At 35.0% G+C, this 25,912-nt stretch overlaps 1 protein-coding gene across 1 annotated transcript in view; it reads right to left on the bottom strand.

Moving 5' to 3' along the window:
- The window catches only part of LOC132565490 (polycystin-1-like protein 1), a 153,002-nt gene that overhangs the window by 116,014 nt on the left and 11,076 nt on the right, over positions 1-25,912 (bottom strand). The window contains exons 3-18 of the mRNA XM_060230141.1: positions 22,964-23,520; positions 17,916-18,152; positions 17,204-17,328; positions 14,182-14,412; positions 13,526-13,645; positions 11,143-11,320; positions 10,381-10,638; positions 9,743-9,887; positions 9,278-9,496; positions 7,323-7,501; positions 5,878-6,198; positions 4,960-5,222; positions 4,197-4,271; positions 1,633-3,843; positions 1,211-1,336; positions 423-491 (exon numbers count right to left, since the gene is read on the bottom strand). Coding sequence (XP_060086124.1) covers positions 423-491; positions 1,211-1,336; positions 1,633-3,843; positions 4,197-4,271; positions 4,960-5,222; positions 5,878-6,198; positions 7,323-7,501; positions 9,278-9,496; positions 9,743-9,887; positions 10,381-10,638; positions 11,143-11,320; positions 13,526-13,645; positions 14,182-14,412; positions 17,204-17,328; positions 17,916-18,152; positions 22,964-23,520 — 5,314 coding nt within the window. The remainder of the gene's footprint in view (positions 1-422; positions 492-1,210; positions 1,337-1,632; positions 3,844-4,196; positions 4,272-4,959; positions 5,223-5,877; positions 6,199-7,322; positions 7,502-9,277; positions 9,497-9,742; positions 9,888-10,380; positions 10,639-11,142; positions 11,321-13,525; positions 13,646-14,181; positions 14,413-17,203; positions 17,329-17,915; positions 18,153-22,963; positions 23,521-25,912) is intronic.

Here is a 25,912-nt window from a genome sequence, read left to right as displayed (position 1 = left end):
TAGATATGTATTGTGAAAAGATGGAAATCAAACAGACAAACAAATGGACAACTCCATTACTTTGTGGCATCCACATCTCTGGTGCCCTATTAAAACTACCATTAACATGAGGTTCTCCACGTGAATCAGAGAATCATTGTAGTTACTCTGTATAATTAATTTACTGTGTATAAATGAAAGCATCAGGCATTTGTAAGGTCTGTGAACATCATTTTCACTGTTGTAAACACGACTTATGTTGGACAAGAAGTACCAAATGGATATTTGACATTCAGCAGTGTGACACAGTCCTTAAATCTATACTACATACAATTTATACCAGCTGACTTCAGTATAGAAACAAAGGCAGTAACGTCAAATGATTAGGGTGCATTCCCTTTTTACAAAAAAACAGTAAATGAAAGAAAACCAGTGATACATACCATTATCCTCTAAAGCTGGCTTCTGTCGATTACCAGAGGTTTTGTCTTCAAATATGTCATTGTCATAAGCTGTAGAGAGGTAAAAGAGAAAGGCACATCCAATTAATCCACTTATTTTCCACAACAACTGATAGTATATCAACTCTATTGCTTCATCCTTATGATAGCATTTAGGAAATCACAGATACTTTTAGTGAAGACAACCATGGGCAACTATATTTAATAATTTTGATCACTGAAATCAATGTAGTGATGACCTTCACCTACTTATTTTGGTCACAACCTATCAATGAAGGGGTGATAACCTTCGCCTACTTGGTCACATTCTATGAATGAAGGGGTGATAACCTTCACCTACCTGGTCACAATCTATGAATGAAGGGGTGCTGACCTTCACCTACCTGGTCACAGTCTATGAATGAAGGGGTGATAACCTTCACCTACCTGGTCACAATCTATGAATGAAGGGGTGATAACCTTCACCTACCTGGTCACAATCTATGAATGAAGGGGTGCTGACCTTCACCTACCTGGTCACAGTCTATGAATGAAGGGGTGATAACCTTCACCTACCTGGTCACAATCTATGAATGAAGGGGTGATAACCTTCACCTACCTGGTCACAATCTATGAATGAAAGTGTGATGACCTTTACCTACTGGTCAAAACGTATCAACGAAGCGGTGATGACCTTCATCTACCTGATCACAACCTAACAATGAAATAATTAATGAATTTGACCTTCCTGGTAACAATGAACTAAAGAAGCAGTGAAGACCATGACCTACCTGGATTACGTGCAATGGAGCTGCCCTCCTCCCCAGGTGTGCCCTCTTTTAATTCAAACATGTCTGTGTGAGGGAGAGGCTTACGACGTGAGCTTTCTACTCTAGTGTTTTCTTCAATTATTGAATCTAAAGAAACAAACAAAAGCATATGTAAAAAATACTCTGTTGTAAAATGTATTACTTTTCTTTGAAATGAGTAATGAAGTTTTTTTAAAAAACAATATTCAACAATATAAATGAAACAAATTTGTGTTATGAATAATATTACCTTCACCTTTGACATGTGTGGTATGCCGTCCACTCTCTTTGTATCCCAAGGAGACATAAATCAGAATAAATGTATACAAAAGAGAGATAACTCTTACACTTCTTTTCTCTAATTCAGTTAAGAAAAAATCATTTTGAATATGATTTAAACTTACTAAACATGTTGAAATGGGAATCCACTATATGATGGATATCTGCTGCATTTAATGTCTTATCATTGTTCTCCATTTGAGGGATATCTGATGAATCCAGGGTGTCATGTCTGCCATTCTGTTGAGGGATATCTGATGAATCAAGGGTGTCATGTCTGCTGTCCTGGCGAGGGATATCTGATGAATCAAGGGTGTCATGTCTGCCATTCTGTTGAGGGATATCTGATGAATCCAGGGTTTCATGTCTGCTGTCCCGTTGAGGGATATCTGATGAGTCCAGGGTGTCATGTCTGCTGTCCCGTTGAGGAATATCTGATGAATCCAGGGTGTCATGTCTGGTGTCCTGGTGAGGGATATCTGATGAATCAAGGGTGTCATGTCTGCCGTTCTGTTGAGGGATATCTGATGAATCAAGGGTGTCATGTCTGCCGTTCTGTTGAGGGATATCTGATGAATCCAGGGTTTCATGTCTGCTGTCCCGTTGAGGGATATCTGATGAATCCAGGGTGTCATGTCTGCTGTCCCGTTGAGGGATATCTGATGAATCCAGGGTGTCATGTCTGACATTCAGTTGAGGGATATCTGATGAATCAAGGGTGTCATGTCTGCTGTCCTGGTGAGGGATATCTGATGAATCCAGGGTGTCACGTCTGCCGTTCTGGTGAGGGATATCTGATGAATCCAGAGTGCCATGTCTGACATTCAGTTGAGGGATACCTGATAAATCTAGGGTGTCATGTCTGCTGTCCTGCTGAGCTATATCTAATGATGACAAGGTGTCATGTCTGCCATTCCATTGAAGGATATCTAATGAATCCAGGGTATCACGTCTGCCGTCCTGCTGAGGGATATCTATTGATGCCAGGGTGTCATGCCTGCTGTCCTGGTGAGGGATATCTGATGAATCAAGGGTGTCATGTCTGCCGTTCTGTTGAGGGATATCTGATGAATCCAGGGTGTCATGTCTGCTGTCCTGGTGAGGGATATCTGATGAATCAAGGGTGTCATGTCTGCTGTCCTGGTGAGGGATATCTGAAGAATCAAGGGTGTCATGTCTGCCGTTCTGTTGAGGGATATCTGATGAATCAAGGGTGTCATGTCTGCCGTTCTGTTGAGGGATATCTGATGAATCCAGGGTGTCATGTCTGCTGTCCTGGTGAGGGATATCTGATGAATCAAGGGTGTCATGTCTGCCGTTCTGTTGAGGGATATCTGATGAATCAAGGGTGTCATGTCTGCTGTCCTGGTGAGGGATATCTGATGAATCAAGGGTGTCATGTCTGCTGTCCTGGTGAGGGATATCTGATGAATCCAGTATGTCATGTCTGCCGTTCTGTTGAGGGATATCTGATGAATCCAGGGTGTCATGTCTGCTGTCCTGGTGAGGGATATCTGATGAATCCAGGGTGTCATGTCTGCTGTCCTGGTGAGGGATATCTGATGAATCCAGGGTGTCATGTCTGCCGTTCTGTTGAGGGATATCTGATGAATCCAGGGTGTCATGTCTGCTGTCCTGGTGAGGGATATCTGATGAATCCAGGGTGTCATGTCTGCTGTCCTGGTGAGGTATATCTGATGAATCCAGTATGTCATGTCTGCTGTCCTGGTGAGGGATATCTGATGAATCCAGGGTGTCATGTCTGGTGTCCTGGTGAGGGATATCTGATGAATCCAGGGTGTCATGTCTGCTGTCCTGGTGAGGGATATCTGATGAATCCAGGGTGTCATGTCTGCTGTCCTGGTGAGGGATATCTGATGAATCCAGTATGTCATGTCTGCTGTCCTGGTGAGGGATATCTGATGAATCCAGGGTGTCATGTCTGCTGTCCTGGTGAGGGATATCTGATGAATCCAGTATGTCATGTCTGCTGTCCTGGTGAGGGATATCTGATGAATCCAGGGTGTCATGTCTGCTGTCCTGGTGAGGGATATCTGATGAATCCAGTATATCATGTATAACATGATCCATTATATAATTGTCACCTATATCAAAAGCATTATGCCCATTGTCTATTTGAGAGATATCTGCAGTATTAAGCATGTTGGTTTTTGTGTGTTGGACATCAACTACATCTAATTTGGTATAAGTTGTATCTTTTCCAGGAATATCAGCGGTACCCAATATGTTTTGTTCATTATCTGCTCCTCTCTGTCTACTCAATCTACTCTCCTGGAATGATATCAGAGGGGAAAACTTCTGTCCTCTAGATCTCCCTATAAACAGAGCAAAAATTTACTTTATTTAACAAACTGGCAAGACAGGTGGGAAATTCTCCAAGAAACAATGTGCTGGTAAGTTTGTCTGTCTGTCTGTCTGTCTAGCTGTCTGTCTGTCTGTCTGTCTATGTGTTGCGGTTCATCATGAGGTTTACAGTGTATTCTTCTTTCTTCCACGGTTGATGGCATTTGTTAATTTTACATGGTTGGTAGGTATATCCAACCATCTTGACAAGTTTACTTCAACATTTGATTTTTCAGACTACATCCCTACATAGCAATAGATATCCTAACCTTTACTGAAGAGTATATATAGTAGATTTCTGTATGTCAATATTATCACACCTTACCTTCACTGAGATCCTCAATAGGATAATAAAGTCCGACTGCCCTGGGGGTGGTGGTACTGGGATACCTGGGACTCGCTGTAAGGAACATGTTTACATGTTAGATTTTTTGATTGTCAAATTGTGTCTAGAATCCTCCTTTAATAAATAATTTACTTAAAAAGACAATCCGCAGTGTAAATCAATGTTCTTTCACATGTGTTTTACTTTCACAAATTTTGTGACTGCTAAAAATTCATTACTGTTAATTGCCATGGTTTAAAGATAGGATAGATATACTATTTTATACTGTAAAACAAAGTATTTTTGTGGGTTTTGATTTTCATGGTTTTTTCAAAAAATACTTTTTCATAGACACTTTATTTTGTGGATTGTTACTTAAAAGCGACAATGGAAACAATGAAACAAAATAATTTATGAAAATTAATAATTTTATGGTGTTCTGTTTTGAGAGAGTGAACAAGGGCAAACCTGTTAAGATGTAGAAATTTGGGAAATTGACAGGCTGTTATATAGAATTAGTTACAAGGTAAAAATAACACATATTCCTAGGTATCATCAGCCTCATTTGACATAAACAGTCTAATATTCTTGGTCACAAAATTAATAGGTTTTTAAACTTAATTATCAATTAACATGAGATATGGATTTTTAATGTATAAGATTAATGGCATACACTTATAAGTGTGAACAGTGTGTAAATATAATGGTTTTCAAAGTACAATTAGAGTAGATTGAACACTGACACAGGTGTAAGAGACCATACCTCCTTCAGTTCTGAAGCGACTCGAGTCAACATCGTTCTTCTGAACTAATTTGGAGATGTGTGTTTGACCTGCTATGGCACACGCTCTACTGAACCTGTCATATCGGTGGTTCACATTAGTCTGACCAAGATCAGGCACCTTATACATAGTCCATTCATACTCAAGGTCAAAAGAGTCACAGGTAGAACATACAGCTTGAAAGGACAATGGCCAGTCCCAATTCACCAACGACTGATCGCATTGTGGACAGTAAATGTTTAGTCTGAAAAAAAATTGTTTAAATGCACATGTAAAGCTGGACATCGATATCCTAAGTAGAGAATCGAGGTATGTCATATGATGGTTCATATCTTTTCCTACATAAATTTTTTGAAGAACAATTTCATTATCTAGAGTGTATCTGTTTTCAATTTCTGGTCTATTCACCGTTTTTCAACAACACACTTAGTCTCCTATCCTTTTTTGTCTGTAAAATAATGATGGGAACAATACTTTTCCTCTGTCAAATTTTACTGAGTAAATATTAATGTTTAAAAGCATTTTATTTTGGTTCAGTAGAAAATTATATAACTGATATGATATATATCCTCCAACAAAATATATATTCCATATTCTACACTTAACCAAAAGCATTTACCTTCCACCAGTCTTAGACAATAGCATAATAAATAATTCAATATCATTACATCTACAACTTGTAAGAAATATGAGGACGAACTGAAAGAGCAATTCTTGGCTAGGAAAATGAACTATGGGCTTTTTGACAAATAAGATATTTATATTCTCCCATTTGTGAAGATGCACTTTACAGTGTACAGAGGTAATGTGGTAATATATCGGCCGTAAAGAAATCAATATGTAGCACCAGTAGGGATGATAAGAACTTGTACAAAAATCAGCAATATGTTGTGACTTACTCCAGTAGGTCACCGATGTGGATCATCTGAGAGCACTCCACATGGTCCCGATTCTCTGCTGACAGTGTTAACATCATCATGAATTCCATTCTATCATCTCTCAGCCAGCTTCCCAGAAATGATATACCAGCAGTATCCATGGAAACATTATCTCTAAGGTTTTCCTTGAAACAGGGTTTTCCTTTATCGAAATCCACATAGCATGTCCAGTTAAACCTTAAGTGATGGAGATTAAGATGGAGATTAAGAAGCAATCTATTTTCCTTTCTAGTTGCTTTCATCTCAATACTACCATTACCTTCCATTAATGCTTTCTTTGGTCTAATGGTTTTCATTGTCATTAAATTCATGACAAAAAGATTTTTTTTTTCCAGAAAAATGTCTGTATTGATATATGGTCCTGACATCATATCTTCTTCAGTAACAAGAGATTTATTTGTTTTTTAAAGGTTGGATTTTTTCTCTTTTTTCCTCTCTCTTCTCTATTTTGGCTCTTATAATTATACAAAATCTAAACCTTCAAATAGGGGAACCTACATATGAAATTTGAGAAAGATCTATCCCAGACTTCTCACAAAGTAGTGATAACAAACTTTAGATGCTGAAACTGCTTCTCTGCCATTCTTTTCCGTTCAGTCCCAAAATCAAATAGCCACAACAAGGGACAATGAGATACTTATATATGAAATTTGAGAAAGATCCATCCCGTACTACTCAAGATACAGCAATAACAAGCTTTCTTTGTCAAAATTCAAGATGGCTGCATGTCAACCTTTTGTTTTTTCACTCAGTCCCAAAATCAAAAGGGCACAACTAGAGACCAAGGGGAATCTACACATGATTCAGTACTTCTCAAGAAATAACAAAACATAATTAACGAATGAATGAACAGATGGACCATTCATATAGGGCAATCTGAATAGCCCACCATCTAATGATAGGCGACTGAAAATGCTTTTAGCATGATTCTGTAAATACATTTTATCAATATAAGCCATAGGTTATCTGCATTATTATTCATCAACTCTGGCATAATTACAAACAGGATGTCATAAAAGGGATATAACTCCAAAGAAAACATCACTTATGAGGAATAAGCTGCCCATTACAACATTATGTACTGAGAATTGGAAGAATAATCAGAAACTATAATTAACAAACATCACTCCACACAGACAGGAACCCTGATTCCAGTGAAATGTTCAACTCATATGCATTGCAAATAAGTAGTCATGTATGCATTTAGGCTTATTTCCAGGCACTTGCTTATTGTGAGATAAAGATAACATTATCTTAGGCAAATAAACAATACTTAGTTCAACTATCTTCTGCTGTTCTGGATAAGAAATCTTTTGAGGAAAAAGTAGGATTATGAACACAAACTCTGAGATAGCCTTTTTGCTTACACGAACCAACATAGAACAGTGAAATATTCATCAATTTACCTGAGTGATAAGTGACTGTTAGTGTCTGGGTCTAAGGAGTTAGCACCGTCTAGAACAATAAGGCTGTCCCGTTTCACTTCTCTGTACACACCTCCTTTGATGGAGCACATTAGTGGTGTAGGATCCACGCTCACTTTGGTCTGACACTCAGAGTGAACAATTGTTCCTCTCACCGTTACCTGTAACACAACCACTCAATGTAACAAATATTGCAGACATTGTGTGAATCTGATTGGTAGGCTTATTCCCATCATTAACTCATGATGATCATTCACGGCAAAGTCTGACATAAAACTGCTCATTCACAATTTGCCTGGACATTCTCAAATGAGCTGGTATAGATCCTTTACAAATTGATTGGAAAGTTCAGCCTTGAACATTTCCCATTCATTTACAAGATAAATGAATACCTCCAACAAGTATTGCTTGACTTATACTACAAGATAACATACTGTAAGCTCGTTAACAAATCTAGATTTCATGTGATATAATCATCACCGCATCAATCATATCACAAATGCACAAAGTTCTCTTCCAGAAAAAAATTCAACTGTGAATATTCGCAGGATATTGTTTTCCTTTTTTTGTCTTACTAATTAGCTAGCCAAGTTGATTAAGTGATTTTTCAATGATTAAGATAATTATCAGTTAATTTGAATAGATAATGTTTTTTTTTTTTCAAATTATTTTTTCTCGAAAATATTACCAAAAATAAGTTTTAGAATATTTACTGGAAACATGAAAAAACAAAAGTTCACATTAGATTCATACTACAAAATCCTCCAAAAATGCCCAACACACCACTAGCCTGCAATTGTTCCGAAAGACATTATATGGTCACCATATCATCAGAAAATGAAACTCTATATACCATAGAATGGTTCAAAATGCATATATATTGTCTGTATGCATGACAATCTGATTATAAACCCTTAAACAATTCATGTCCAAGTTGTATCGGCTATTAGATCTCCTGTTCCTGAATCCATTGCTGCACGGTCTAAGGCTGTTTAAATGTTGCCACTCGATTTCAACAAAACATAAAAATAACATCAGTAAAATGCAGGCGATCAATCACACAATTTCTGTTGATTTAATCTTTATATTGATTTTCAATTTTAACAAATCATGCCACACTGAAGCTTGGCAGCTCATGATGTGAGAAATTAACAGCGAGTAGGATGGTTTGTGAAACTCGGCATGTTCCTGAGTTACAATAAGGCGTCGAAGAGGCCGCACTACAAAACTCAGCCAGGTCTAGCATAGGTTACAGATCAGTACCATGGTTCTTGTACTCTAAAACAGTACGGCAAAAAATTGTGAGAATGTCATCGATCACACTAATTGGTCGCTCCGTACCTGGTACTTTATATCTGACATGTATAAATGTGTTGGGGTGTGTTGATGTATGGGTAGTAGGTATCAACTACACAACCAGACAGCTTCTATCCCCGCTGTAATTCACCTTTACATCCAGCGTCAAAACAAAATGTTCTTAAAGAGAAGAGTCTTCCCAATCATGACATCTGAATTTCAGAATAAATCCATATCAAAAATAAATAAATGAAGGGATTGAGGGAGGGGAGGTAGGGGAGAGGAGGGGAGGGGAGGGAGGGGAGGTAGGGGAGAGGAGGGGAGGGGAGGGAGGGGAGGTAGGAAGGAGGCAATGTCTATCACCACAAAAAAAATACATCTATTTCCAAACAAGGATTAGTCAGCAGACAGAATAACTGTTTGTCATAGTCTACACACTTACACCAGTGTGTCAGAGTCCGGTGGTTATAAGTACCAATTATGATAAAAATGTAAGGGTTAAGTACTTCCGGTCCACTATAACCTTGTAGATCTGGTATAGAACCATGTAATAGAGACAGAATCATCAAATCAAGTCACAGTGAAATATTACAAAGAGTGACAGAGTATCTGATCACAATTACACTATATATTGATCTCACCGTCACTTTGAGGTCGTAGGTGCCATATGGTAAAACTCTTGCAGGTATTCTCAGTACTTTCTTTTGCAGTACATCTTCTTCTAATGTGTCCAGTTGGACCACACGTCCAGAAGAGGAGTTATAAAATGTCCACTCGTAGGTTGTAGCATTTGTTACATCACAGTTTACATTCTTCAGTTCTACTTCTACGTACAACTCTTTGGACCGATTCACATGGATCTGTTGAAAGTTTTTGTTTATTATTTATTCAAACAAACTAAAATTAACAAACAGCATAAACATATTCATCATTTTCGGTTCATAGATTTTCTTTAATGTCACCTTCAAATGAATATCATAGGAAATATTTCAATGGTGATGAGTTGACAATGTAAGGCATTCAGAAATGTTGTAATACATGTCTGTTCATCAGAATATTGAGGACAATAATTAAGTGTATACACAGATAAGAGACACAATACTTACTGATACACTCTCTCCCTTAGTAAATTCTCCATGTATAACAAGCTCTGGTTTGACACACTTCTTTTCGAGTACAAAAACGTTATCACTAGCCGATGTCATACTCAGCATATTTTCTGCCCATACTCGAATGACGTACTCTCCCACACTGAAATAATGACCAGTTCTTTTTTAATTCATTTGTCTTATATAATGAGCAACCAAGAACAATTTTCTTATATATGAATTTGAATTTATCCTATAAATGTGTTATGATAAATCATTGGACTGAGAATGGAGTTCTTCTTTAGTCTAATTTTTTACAAATCAAAGGGATAACATTTCTCATACCAGTAACAAAACATCATGATTTCATTCATATGATCACATGTAATTTAAATCGTTTTGATTAACTGAACATAATATGTTTGGTATAAATAACAGTTAAACCTGGTAACAAGGTAGAGAAACATTTCTCTATCATGGTAGAAATATTTGTCTTAAAAGGTAGATTTATTTGTCTAACAAAGTAGAGATATTTGTCTAACATGGTACAAATATTTGCCTACAAAGATAGAGACATTTTTTAACAAACTGGTAGAGTTATTTGTCTAAGAAAGTAGTAATATATGTCGAAAATAATGTATAGAAGATTTTCTTACTCGGTATAGTTGTGACTCATGGTCTTGGACTTAGTAGTTTTATTTTGGGTTCCATCCCCAAAGTTCCATGTATAGTAAAGGTCGTTACCACTGAAGTGATACACAGAGAAGGAGCTGCTTTCATTCACGATATGGTGTTGCTTTTTTGGATCGTATCGTATCTCCAGATACTCACTGACTGGTGATTGGACAAAAATAAACATTGGTTCTGATTCAACACGACTTAAAGAATTATAAGCTGATACTGTTACAGTATACCTGAAAAGAAAAAAGAAATTATCTGATGAGAAACACACATAAATGATGAGATTCAGAGCAAAACAAAGATCAGGGAGAAAACAGTTCCGAATAGTTTAACAAAAAGAATAAGTGAAAAAAGGTTTGTTTCTTACAAATAACACTGTTCCATTTAAAAGACCCCAGAAACATTTCCATTTGGAAACAAGTTTTTTTTAAGATCCCTTGTATCACATGATTGCCTGTTCAGCAAAATTTTTTCCATATCAAATTGAAGCAATTGTGATTTCAACTCTGCAATCTCCATGGTAATGTGATAATGTAATCTGTGAATGTGTGATGTTATTTCATTACCTTAACCTTATGTCACAATAGGTAAATACTCAAGTGTAATGCTGTATCTTTACATATTATGTGGGTATCGTTATTTAATCACAAGGGAATCATGTGATAAATATATAACTTTCATAATCGATAGTTTTTCAGATAATACCCAGAACTCTACACAGCTTTCTATATTCTTACCTGCTAGGAATTGTGTACATGTGTGTCTTATAAGGATCATAAGATTGCTTTGGCTTTCCTTGGACTCCAAAGTTCCATTCAAAATAACTAACATCAGCGTTCTCAGGGAAGGTTTCAGCTCTGTAGATCAACTGTTCATAGGTCGCAACAACCGATTTAGGCAGCAACAAGTTCACCCCTGAATCAAACAATTATCACAAAACATAACAGTTTAATTGGTATTGTACCATTTAGGACCTTGAAATCTGAAGTACCAAAGGTTTAGGAATGATAAGATTAATCACTGAAAATCACCAGGTAAAAGTTCATTAATTTTACAAAAACATTAAAGCAATTCATTAATCTATTTCTGGCCCAAATGGACGGAACTGCTAGATGAAATCAGTTTTAGAAAAGTATATTTAGAACAGTATTTTATCCAAAGTATTATCAAAACAATATCTAACCCAAAGTACTTTTAGAACAACATCTAATGACCTGGAAAAATATCTTGCAATGGAATAGGGATAATGATGAGCATTTAGTTATCATGGACAGAATACATGATACAGATACTGATAATCTTTTTTACATATTCTATTGTCTTATAACATACTGTTAACATAATTAACATAGGACTTTCGATCTTGTATAAACAATAGAATGGTATATTAATTGTCGTCTTTATTTCATAACAATCATCATCCCATCAAAGTTCTTCTCTCAAAAATATCGAGCATTATTCAGCCATAATTCACTGGTACAGAAAATCTAATTTTGATTGATGATATAAGACTTGAGGTTTAACCTTATTCGTCATTGAGTAAATATCATCTGCTAGGTAAGGTCTATGTTGTCTACAATTTAGTAAATATCATCTGCTAGGTAAGGTCTATGTTGTCTACAATTGAGTAAATATCATCTGCTAGGTAAGGTCTATGTTGTCTACAATTGAGTAAATATCATCTGCTAGGTAAGGTCTATGTTGTCTACAATTTAGTAAATATCATCTGCTAGGTAAGGTCTATGTTGTCTACAATTTAGTAAATATCATCTGCTAGGTAAGGTCTATGTTGTCTACAATTTAGTAAATATCATCTGCTAGGTAAGGTCTATGTTGTCTACAATTTAGTAAATATCATCTGCTAGGTAAGGTCTATGTTGTCTACAATTTAGTAAATATCATCTGCTAGGTAAGGTCTATGTTGTCTACAATTTAGTAAATATCATCTGCTAGGTAAGGTCTATGTTGTCTACAATTTAGTAAATATCATCTGCTAGGTAAGGTCTATGTTGTCTACAATTTAGTAAATATCATCTGCTAGGTAAGGTCTATGTTGTCTACAATTTAGTAAATATCATCTGCTAGGTAAGGTCTATGTTGTCTACAATTTAGTAAATATCATCTGCTAGGTAAGGTCTATGTTGTCTACAATTTAGTAAATATCATCTGCTAGGTAAGGTCTATGTTGTCTACAATTTAGTAAATATCATCTGCTAGGTAAGGTCTATGTTGTCTACAATTTAGTAAATATCATCTGCTAGGTAAGGTCTATGTTGTCTACAATTTAGTAAATATCATCTGCTAGGTAAGGTCTATGTTGTCTACAATTTAGTAAATATCATCTGCTAGGTAAGGTCTATGTTGTCTACAATTGAGTAAATATCATCTGCTAGGTAAGGTCTATGTTGTCTACAATTTAGTAAATATCATCTGCTAGGTAAGGTCTATGTTGTCTACAATTTAGTAAATATCATCTGCTAGGTAAGGTCTATGTTGTCTACAATTTAGTAAATATCATCTGCTACATAGTTTGCTATTGAAAACAGCTGATTAGGAGTCCGTTGACATGTTCAGCCTAGATTATAGAGCGTTATATCCAAGGGTTCTCGCCTCCGGACCAACCAGTACAAATGTTGGGTATAAAATGGACAGACTAATTACAAACTTAGGCGTACGTTATACATAACTCAACAACATGTATTCATCAAATGTGTTGGTAATTACAGAGTTTTCTTGGATGGGTTAGGTACTGGTGTTTATGTCGTCTGGTAACCAACAGGGAAGGAAGGCAGGAGGTTGAGAGCTCAATAGTTTCTATCAATACAAACTGCAGCCAGTATCACAACACTCATGAAACCAGGAGAGTTTCAATTTCTCTTGTACAAGCACTTTTGGCAATTAAAATTTGCAAAGGTTACAGGAAATCTGTTTAGGACAAGATCATCTGAATTCCGCATTATAAGATGTAACAATATATGAAGGACACCTGCATATAAGTAATAAATGACCTTGATAGCTCAGTGAGGTATGGGCTTTGAAGGACATCTACATATAAGTAATTGGTGACCTTGAATAATTGGTGACCTTGACATCATTGAAACCTGTTACTATAGCACTTACTCTGAAGTCTGTGTAGGACCTCGACTTCTGCTGTCTTGGTGAGTTGTGACACATCATTCTTGGCAATAACTGTGACCCTGTACCTGCCGACCTGTGTGTACTCATGTGTCATCACCGGACCTGTAATACAACAAACACTGGCTGTATAATACAATCTTTCTCACAATGATATGCATTATATAGTGAGATTCTCTTAACATCACTTCTGGACTGTCATAAAAAAAATCATAACATTAATCAGAGCAGGATATCAACTACTTTTGGCTATAATAATCCCAAAGTAAACTTGTTTGAAATCTTCTGACAATTTCATTTTTCTAAATGTTAGTCCATCAGTAGCCTAGGACAAACACATTAACAAATTCAAAAGTTATAGTCATGTTATAATAATTCAGATTCTGTTTTCTGATATACAAATACACTAGACTTTCTGAATTTCAAGCTGGAAGGTTGATGTCTGAAGCCTTTTGACTATGACAGTGTTTACAGCCAAGCTAAATGTGTGACATCGAGTCAAAGCAAGCAACATCAATTGAAGTTTCATTACAAGGACAATACGGACAAAATAAAGGTTTTTCAAGAAAAAGTGATATTAAATAAAATCAAAGGTTATCCTGACTCTTTGCTATTTGAAAAAGTTTCAGTATTATACAAACCTGCATCATTGACAATATCTGACTGGTCCCCAAACTTCCAGTCAAAAGTGAAGTTGGTGCCTCCTGTAACACTAGCAGTAAAGGTTGTCTCTTCACCAAATGGAGTGCGAACCATCTCTGGGTGCAGCTGGAGTCCCTGAGGAGGGAGCTGTACATAGAATGGATTGGCCAGGTATGATGTCATCTCAGAGAGGCTATTCCTGGCTGTTACACTTACATTGTATACTCCCTCTGAAACAGTTTTGATATTTCATGTCACAGACAGGCTTCCCACATGAAATAAAAGTGATTTACAATATATCTTTTATTTTGATGTACATGTATCAATACACCACATATCTCTTAAAATTTCAGTGTAAAAGTACAATGAATAATTGTGTGATAATGAATCGTCACTTTGGCAACAGTGACGGTATGTTCCAACAGTATTATTGTGAGTTAAATGTGAGAGTTAGAGTGTGTTAAATGGAAGTGTGATAGTGTAATTAAAAGTAAGAGAAAAGTGATTTAAATGTGAGTGATAGAACAAATTAAATGTGAGTGATAGAACGAATTAAATGTGAGTGATAGAATGAATTAAATGTGAGTGATAGAATGAATTAAATGTGAGTGATAGAATGAATTAAATGTGAGTGATAGAATGAATTAAATGTGAGTAAATGTGAGTGATTGAATGAATTAAATGTGAGTAAATGTGAGTGATAGAATGAATTAAATGTGAGTGATAGAATGAATTAAATGTGAGTGATAGAATGAATTAAATGTGAGTAAATGTGAGTGATTGAATGAATTAAATGTGAGTGATAGAATGAATTAAATGTGAGTGATAGAATCAATTAAAAGTGAGTGATAGAATGAATTAAATGTGAATGATAGAATCAATTAAAAGTGAGTGATAGAATGAATTAAATATGAGTAAATGTGAGTGATTGAATGAATTAAATGTGAGTGATAGAATGAATTCAATGTGAGTGATAGAATCAATTAAAAGTGAGTGATAGAATGAATTAAATGTGAATGATAGAATCAATTAAAAGTGAGTGATAGAATGAATTAAATGTGAGTGATAGAATGAATTAAATGTGAGTGATAGAATGAATTAAATGTGAGTAAATGTGAGTGATAGAATGAATTAAATGTGAGTAAATGTGAGTGATTGAATGAATTAAATGTGAGTGATAGAATGAATTAAATGTGAGTGATAGAATCAATTAAAAGTGAGTGATAGAATGAATTAAATGTGAATGATAGAATCAATTAAAAGTGAGTGATAGAATGAATTAAATATGAGTAAATGTGAGTGATTGAATGAATTAAATGTGAGTGATAGAATGAATTAAATGTGAGTGATAGAATGAATTAAATGTGAGTAAATGTGAGTGATTGAATGAATTAAATGTGAGTGATAGAATCAATTAAAAGTGAGTGATAGAATGAATTAAATGTGAATGATAGAATCAATTAAAAGTGAGTGATAGAATGAATTAAATATGAGTAAATGTGAGTGATTGAATGAATTAAATGTGAGTGATAGAATGAATTAAATGTGAGTGATAGAATGAATTAAATGTGAGTGATAGAATGAATTAAATGTGAGTGATAGAATGAATTAAATGTGAGTGATAGAATGAATTAAATGTGAGTGATAGAATCAATTAAAAGTGAGTGATAGAATGAATTAAATGTGAATGATAGAATCAATTAAAAGTGAGTGATAGAATGAATTAAATATGAGTAAATGTGAGTGATTGAATGAATTAAATGTGAGTGATAGAATGAATTAAATGTGAGTAAATGTGAGTGATTGAATGAATTAAATGTGAGTGATTGAATGAATTAAATGTGAGTGATAGAATGAATTAAATGTGAGTGATAGAATGAATTAAATGTGAGTTATAAAACGAATTAAATGTGAATGATAGAATCAATTAAATGTGAGTGATAGAATGAATTAAATGTGAATGATAGAATCAATTAAAAGTGAGTGATAGAATGAATTAAATATGAGTAAATGTGAGTGATTGAATGAATTAAATGTGAGTGATAGAATGAATTAAATGTGAATGATAGAATCAATTAAAAGTGAGTGATAGAATGAATTAAATATGAGTAAATGTGAGTGATTGAATGAATTAAATGTGAGTGATAGAATGAATTAAATGTGAGTAAATGTGAGTGATTGAATGAATTAAATGTGAGTGATAGAATGAATTAAATGTGAGTGATAGAATCAATTAAAAGTGAGTGATAGAATGAATTAAATGTGAGTGATTGAATGAATTAAATGTGAGTAAATGTGAGTGATTGAATGAATTAAATGTGAGTGATAGAATGAATTAAATGTGAGTGATAGAATCAATTAAAAGTGAGTGATAGAATGAATTAAATGTGAGTGATAGAATGAATTAAATGTGAGTGATAGAATCAATTAAAAGTGAGTGATAGAATGAATTAAATGTGAGTGATAGAATGAATTAAATGTGAGTAAATGTGAGTGATAGAATGAATTAAATGTGAGTGATAGAATCAATTAAAAGTGAGTAAATGTGAGTGATTGAATGAATTAAATGTGAGTGATTGAATGAATTAAATGTGAGTGATTGAATGAATTAAATGTGAGTGATAGAATCAATTAAAAGTGAGTGATAGAATGAATTAAATGTGAATGATAGAATCAATTAAAAGTGAGTAAATGTGAGTGATTGAATGAATTAAATGTGAGTGATAGAATGAATTAAATGTGAGTGATAGAATGAATTAAATGTGAGTAAATGTGAGTGATTGAATGAATTAAATGTGAGTGATAGAATGAATTAAATGTGAGTGTTTATGTGGTGAAATGAGGGAGTGTCTACAAATAATGTTAAATATGAGAGTTTTCATGCAAGTTAAAACTATCAGTGTAGTATCAGTCTGGATTAAAAGTGAAACTGGCTTTGTGGGTTACATACAAATATTTCTGTGGATAAGATATGAGTGTCAGTGTGTATTAAACAGTAAAGTTACAGCCAAAGTGGAATACCTTTAGTATATCGATGAGATGATGTAGCCATCATTATATTGACATACTGATGTAGTATTCCAGGCACCTGCATTGTCACACCATCACCAAAATTGAATTCAAAAGTCACGTCCGAGCCACTACACCTGATAAGATCAAGAATTACTTATAAGTTGCTATGGGAACTATTAGAAAGTAAATGTTAAATGTAATCCTATATTGAGATGTTGAATTACAGTGTGATTAACTGACATTTTGACATTGCTTATCTGTTATGTGTTATGATTCTAACTAATACCCATATTGCATCTGTAAGTATACTTCCTACGAAAACTATAAAATTTTGAAACAACATTGACCCTCTTGATGAACATCAGTATCAACACCCAATAGCTCAGTAGAATTAACTCTAAAATTACAAAGTTGTACACTCCTTCCAGTATTTAGAAAGGGAATTTCAAATTTTAAATTTCAAAATTAAGAATTGGACAGAGTATAGCCAATTAATGATATAAACTGCATCATACAGTCGTTTTGTCCTAGGACTCATCACTGATACTATAGGGGTCTAAATGTTGAAACCTAGAGAGTGAATGAAAATTATCAAAATTCAATAAACTTAGAAATTTTCTTATTCTAGTTTAAAGAACAAGTAAACTGCAGATTATGCTGTGACGCACATTGTTTCAGAAAACTGTGAACGTAAAAACAAACAATAAAGTATTGGACTCACTTTGACTGGAATTGAACCTCTGGAGTGGACAGGTTAGGGGCTGATCCCTGTAGTGGCAATCCTGTTATCTTCTCGTAGATTTCAATGGTCAGTTGACTGACCACTTCCATAACATGGAACCTGAAGTCCAACGTGACGATGAATGGCTGAGTATATAAGATGTTGTAGACTCGTAAAATCACGGCATATTGTCCGGCCAGAGAGAAGGAGTAATTAGCTGTACTTGTGTTTCCTTCACTGTAAACATACATCAGGTTCAATGAACATTCAAAAATCTTCATTTACTAATTTTCAACATTTTCAACAAAGTTTTCTTCTTGTTTATAACAGATATTTTCAGCTATATATATCATGAATTATTTGGACTGAAACTTGAAAATGTGAAATAATACACGAACAAAGAGAAGTGTCACAAATTATTTCTTAGAGCTGTTGTTCTTTACATAAACAATTCTGTGTTGTGAGCCAAACTACAGTTAAGAACAGAACCACCAAGCTACAATCCAATCCTGATGGTGGAGTGTATTATATGGTATTTTTGAGCTGGTCTAAAAAATATTCTTGGATTCTGTATAGGCTGTCATGACTTGACAGGGTGTAAATAATTGAAAAATGGCCATTAGCAATAAGTTGATGAGCTATGTAATTACATATCCGCTCAGCAGAGATACACCGATCCATCAATTGAGGGGGGAAAGAGGGGGATAGACAGCAGTGATTATGGTGAGCTTAGGAAACAATCTTTAAATGTCAGATATCTGCCTGAACCTCTGATTGAGTCATCTATCTGTAAAATACCTGGAAATCTGATACATCAAGTCTTATGATGTACCTTTAGCTTTCACTCTTACCAGATAAGTCTAGTCATCTTAAAAGCTGTGTTAATAAATATTACCTGCAGTTATCCCCCTTTGATGAAGATATTACCAGGAAAGTCACCTTATAAATATGAATATATTACCTAAAGTACCTGTAGTTATCCCCCTTTGATGAAGATATTAACGGGAAAGTCACCTTATAAATATGAATATATTACCTAAAGTACATGTAGTTATCCCCCTTTGATGAAGATATTAACGGGAAAGTCACCTTATAAATATGAATATATTACCTAAAGTATCTGTAGTTATCCCCCTTCGATGAAGATATTAACGGGAAAGTCACCTTATAAATATGAATATATTACCTAAAGTACATGTAGTTATCCCTCTTTAATGAAGATGTATTTTAGTAGAAATTAATATTGTTTGTTGAAATGAAACTGTATTTGTCAGTCCCACAACAAACATCATTACTGATTAGACATTCACCTCAATTGTCACAAAAAGTACCCCTCTATCATTCAGGATGCCTTCACAGATTATGTTTACATGCCTCGTTTCCTTTGTGAAGGTGATAAACACTGAGGAAGATGCTTGTGTTACTTGTCCATCACACTGGAATTAGCTGACGAAGTATGTATTTCATTAACTACTGAAAATTATCATAAATAAGATTATGACATATAACTGATGCATTACAAGCCTGATCATATGCTCAAATAATCTTAAGTTTGAAAACAAACTGGTTTTTCACAGGCTGACTATGCAACCACTTTGTGTAAGTCCAAAGAATGTGTCCCTTGGAGCACAAATTTATAGCTCCATTAGTAGAATGTCCCATTCTGTGAGAGTCAATAGAATGTGTCCCATGTTTTCCCAGTCTACGATAGCTGGTTGAATAAGTCCCACTAATTAAGATAAATTAATCCACTAATACACTTTCCCTTTCTGTGATTACCTGTAGAAAATATCCCACATTTTCCCAGTCTATGACAGCTGATAGAATAAGTCCCACTAATAAAAATGATTTAATCCACACTTTCCCTTTCCGTGATAACCTGTAGAAAATGTCCCACAACTTCCCTGGTATACACTCTCCCATTGTGTGGTAGCCAGTGAGATGTGTTCCATGTAATGATATGAACAACTCCCTCTTATACACTCTCCCATTCTGTGATCTACTGTGAAATGTGTTGCATCCAGTGAAATAAACTACTCAACAGGTATATACTGTCCCATACTGTGATCTACTGTGAAATGTGTTCCATCCTGTGAAATAAACTACTCAACAGGTATATACTGTCCCATTCTGTGATCTACTGTGAAATGTGTTCCATCCTGTGAAATAAACTACTCAACAGGTATATACTGTCCCATTCTGTGATCTACTGTGAAATGTGTTCCATCCTGTGAAATAAACTACTCAACAGGTATATACTGTCCCATTCTGTGATCTACTGTGAAATGTGTTCCATCCTGTGAAATAAACTACTCAACAGGTATATACTGTCCCATTCTGTGATCTACTGTGAAATGTGTTCCATCCTGTGAAATAAACTACTCAACAGGTATATACTGTCCCATTCTGTGATCTACTGTGAAATGTGTTCCATCCTGTGAAAATAAACTACCCCCTCCTATATACTGTCCCATTCTGTGATAGCCTGTATAATTTGATAGCTTATATAATTCAGATTCTCATTATATCATATTTCCATCGTCCCTGTTCCATTCTGTGACACTCTCAGAGGACCAGGATGATGCCTTATTATGATACAAAATCCCATTACTCCTCAATTTACAGATCAACCTCCTTTTCAACACTTTCTCAGACTTGTCTCTGTTTTCAATCATTTCCATACTAGTTTGTGTCCCCGAGGTATTTTCCAAATCCTGTCATCCAACCCTCACAAAACCACAGAAATCCCTTTGTTATTACACTTTCCTACAATTTCTAGTTGGATAGTAACCCAACCTTGATTAAAATTCCACAAATACTCCCCCGGTTTCAGATCAGTAGCAATTTAATCTGCATTCTGGCAGTTTCAATGATTTTTACACCTAATAGTTTTTTATCTCCCAATTTTTCAATTTCTTTCACTATCAATTTGATATAATCATCTACTGAAATGGCAGTCAGAGATCTTTTGAAAAATTTCCATTTGTGCATGTTTAGATTAGAAATTCTCCTTTTTTTCTGGTCTTTAAGGATTTTGTTGTGCTGAGCTGTCAATTGAAGCTGAATGGATTAGCACTAAAGTGTGCTTTTCTCGCTATTCTATTGATTCTGGTAGAGAGAGTCTATAACATGTTTATCACTGATTACTGGCAGTCCTGTATCAAACCATACCATATAGAAGAGGCCTGATGGGCCTGAATCACTCAACATGTATCTAATGTTATTATCATAAATACATTAACATTGAGAGAAGACCCCTTCTGCTCAATCAAACTGTGAAGCTAGACTTTAACATTAATTGTCCACAACTGATGGATTATGTTGTGGACAACTTCAATAAATAAAATTTATGAGCAGATGAAGCAATTAAAGAGTTTTACTAAAAATTGACTTGAAAAGCCTTGAATACTGGTCAAGGTCATTTTTAGAGAGATTTTCAGGCTTTATGCAAAGACTCTACAAGCTAAATATCATGACTCTAAGCCTTGTGGTTTATAAGAAAAAGTTTCAACATCTTAACAAATTTGACCCTAGTGATGTTAAATACGAGTCAAGCTACTTTAAATACGATTCAAGGTCATTTCTTTTTCTTTCAATCATTGTCTGGCTTCAGCATCCTCAGAACCTTAAAGCCACGATTCCCGATTCAATTATCAAAGATATGCATTGAACGTGTAAAGGTTTATCTTGACTTTAAAATCTCTGTATGTTCAATATGATCCCTAATTTTCTGTGCCTAAAGAAATAACCAAAATTTTAATTTTATCTTTTGAAATAAATTTTTAATCATTTAGATGAAATTTTTTAAAAAGTTTTTAAATATTCTAATGTTTTGATATGCAAAAACAAAATTAGACAATTTCCTGACTTGATATGGTCTGGTATTTTAATCTGAGATCTAATGTGATTAATATCACATTGTTTCACCAGCTTTTCAGATGACAGTGCCAGTTTTGGAGGGAAGAGTTTTAACACCTAATAATTAGTCTAACAATGTGCACAGCAAGTGGGACCTGCATGAAAACATTTTGTTTAAAGATGAAACATAATCAGGGTTGCATTTTGGTCAAGGTCTTGTCAGTATCAAATCAAAACATGAAGAAACATGCCAAAGAGTCCTGCATTAAGAACTTCCACCATACTCAAGACGCATGCAAAGGATTTCATATTTCTTGATAGTATTCTCACAAAGGTGAATTCAGCTATCCGTAAAACACTACAGTAATGGTATAATCTCAGACTTCTGTCGGAATAGGTGGGATCAATTTGTCTGATTGTATATCATGTGAGCGATTCTCCAGCCTCTAGTCAGGACAAAATTGTTTTTCCAACCAAAACAGGTGGTGTTGTATATGGTGAAAGGACCGTTTCAAAATTCTTGCAGAATATTAAAAGTGACAATATTGATATACTTATGAACATTGAAAAAGTGCATATATTGTCCAATTGCATATTGTAGAGTACATTTACATGAACATTAAACACCGACAGCTCTATAAATTCTAATAGGCTAGTACAGTCTCTAAGGTCTCACAAGATAGTGCAGTCTCTAAGGTCTCACAAGATAGTACAGTCTCTAAGGTCTCACAAGATAGTACAGTCTCTAAGGTCTCACAAGCTAGTACAGTCTCTAAGGTCTCACAAGATAGTACAGTCTCTAAGGTCTCACAAGATAGTACAGTCTCTAAGGTCTCACAAGATAGTACAGTCTCTAAGGTCTCACAAGATAGTACAGTCTCTAAAGTCTCACAAGATAGTACAGTCTCTAAGGTCTCACAAATTGTTCTTGTGCCTCGCAAAAGTTTCAAAAGATTTTTAATAGTTACAACTAAAGATAATTTTAAAGAGAAATATTACAGAATTTGTTTTTGTGTCTGGCAACAGCAATTTTCACAAGATAATACTTGTTCTTGTTCAATTGTATATATTTCATACTTCTTGGGGGTTATCTGACACAAACATTTTGATTACAGCAATTGATTTTTTGCCACAAATTCCAGAAAACAATTCTATAGGTTTACAACAGATATAGACAATATAGCACTTACCTTATGACTTTTAGGTACTGGCTAGGCTCATATACTTCATCTGAGAAATCCCACTCAAATGTGAGGTCATCTCCAGTATCAACAGTTGCTGTTACAACGACCCATTCTGCCACCTGTACCAGACTTGGAGAGGAGGTGTGTAGTTTTATGCCTGTGATTGGTTCGCCCACTAACACAACTGCTGTCTCCTCCAAAGATGACACTTGGTTTGAAACATTCACGCTTACTTTATATGTCCCCTTTCTAGTATACATGTGAGGGATCATAACTTTGTAGCTTATGTTAGACAATCTGAATATGTTTGAATTGTATTGTAATGTTGACACCTCCGTTGATGAATTGTCTCCAAAATCTACTTGGACATTGAAGTTATCTGCCCCTGTTACTGTGATGTTGATGTAGCTGGTTTGACCTAGCGGGATTGGGCGTGTCTGGACTGTAACCTTGGTTACAGGGTAGGATACAGTGATAAGTAAACTGGCCTCTGACTGGCTAACATTATTGCGAGTGGCGACAATTAGACTGTAAATGCCTGGTACCTCAAACTGATTCCGGTACTGAAAATATAAAATCCAATCACTTATCAGGCAACCTTATAGCAATACTTGTTCTAATCTGCAGTTGTTATAACAACATTTTAGCTCTGACATTTTACATCCTTTCTTTAAAAATTAAGACAATAATATCCCTATCAAATGAAAGACTATTTCTAAGGCTTGCTCTGTTATCAAAACTGTTCTAATGTTTAAATCCAACTCAACATGGTATCTACAGCTGCTTTTCCCTCAAAATATTATCAACTTTTTATCACTTTGAATTAGAAACAAAATTTCAATTCAGTATTCAATCGATTTTGACTATATAAAAAATAACAAAAATAACACTGCTAACGATACCACACTCCAATAACCCAGAAGCATAAACTGAATGTCCGAATACCTCTACCAACCAAGACTTCTACAACAATTTCTTTTTGTTTTTTATCAACAACCTGTTGCATAGTACCATATTATTAAAGTCCTAAAAAACCTGTGAATGTGTCACCAAGCCTTATCCACTCATCAGTCAGTAATACCAATCACAACACAGTAGAACAGGCCCTCCTTTAATGCAAGTATCCATAGCCGTCACTGTAATCATGGCCAGCCGCATGCTACACCGACTTCCTGTCCCATACCCGTCATCTCAAACACACTGTGGCGGCCATGATGGATTACATCATATAATTTGTCCGTGCACTTAATAATTATCTCCACCTAATTTGGATGCATACAGTAACCCATGACAACCACACACTGTAACTATGGGGAAATTGATGAATAATGAGAAAAAAACAAAAATCACACAGGCAAAGACAGGTAGGAATCTGCTTTCAATTCCATACAACATCAGATGAGCCGGCATGAAGACACATTCAATATTTTTTTTAAAAATCTCTATTTTGTCAGAATCATCAATCTTATTTAACCCGACTACTGCAGCCAATACCATAAAAGTATTATATATCAATGCATTATTTCCTTAGCAGATCTGCCTCACAGCGCTAGACAACTGCAGACAAGTGTAATTACACCAGAAAAGCAAAGGCATGCATCAACATGATTTCCTCTTGTAAGAAAATTGGTAGGTTATAACATGAGAAAACATATGCCAGCACTGGATTACAATCACTTATTAGATATGGAAGAGTACCACATTTCCTCCACTGGACCTGCTTCACGGCAGCCTGTCTCTATAGGACTTTTATATGCAAGTGGCCTTTATAAAGGTTTGATTACAACAAATTGTACTACACAAGGATCCATAACCAACCAGAGGCCTTTACAAAAAAACATTTGTAGAATACAGGTGCCTTTTAGAGATGGTAATTTGTAGAATACAGGTGTCTTTTAGAGATGACAATTTGTAGAATACAGGTGTCTTTTAGAGATGACAATTTGTAGAATACAGGTGTCTTTTAGAGATGACAATTTGTAGAATACAGGTGTCTTTTAGAGATGGTAATTTGTAGAATACAGGTGTCTTTTAGTGATGACAATTTGTAGAATACAGGTGTCTTTTAGAGATGGTAATTTGTATAATACAGGTGTCTTTTAGAGATGGTAATTTGTAGAATACAGGTGTCTTTTAGAGACGACAATTTGTAGAACACAGGTGTCTTTTAGAGATGGTAATTTGTATAATACAGGTGTTTTTTAGAGATGGCAATTTGTAGAATACAGGTGTCTTTTAGAGATGGCAATTTGTAGAATACAGGTGTCTTTTAGAGATGACAATTTGTAGAATACAGTCGTCTTTTAGAGATGACAGTTTGTAGAATACAGGTGTCTTTTAGAGATGACAATTTGTAGAATACAGGTGTCTTTTAGAGATGACAATTTGTAGAATACAGGTGTCTTTTAGAGATGACAATTTGTAGAATACAGGTGTCTTTTAGAGATGGTAATTTGTAGAATACAGGTGTCTTTTAGAGATGACAATTTGTAGAATACAGGTGTCTTTTAGAGATGACAATTTGTAGAATACAGGTGTCTTTTAGAGATGACAATTTGTAGAATACAAGTGTCTTTTAGAGATGGTAATTTGTAGAATACAGGTGTCTTTTAGAGATGGTAATTTGTATAATACAGGTGTTTTTTAGAGATGGCAATTTGTAGAATACAGGTGTCTTTTAGAGATGGTAATTTGTAGAATACAGGTGTCTTTTAGAGATGACAATTTGTAGAATACAGGTGTCTTTTAGAGATGGTAATTTGTAGAATACAGGTGTCTTTTAGAGATGGTAATTTGTAGAATACAGGTGTCTTTTAGAGATGACAATTTGTAGAATACAGGTGTCTTTTAGAGATGGTAATTTGTAGAATACAGGTGTCTGTTAGAGATGACAATTTGTAGAATACAGGTGTCTTTTAGAGATGGTAATTTGTATAATACAGGTGTCTTTTAGAG

This window comes from Ylistrum balloti, unplaced genomic scaffold, assembly GCF_031769215.1.
Source record: "Ylistrum balloti isolate Yb309-2 unplaced genomic scaffold, AGI_CSIRO_Ybal_v1 Utg369724, whole genome shotgun sequence".
Taxonomy (NCBI): Eukaryota; Metazoa; Mollusca; class Bivalvia; order Pectinida; family Pectinidae; genus Ylistrum; species Ylistrum balloti.
The sequence above is the reverse complement of the archived record's forward strand: the minus strand, read 5'-3'. Positions and strand labels throughout refer to the sequence as shown.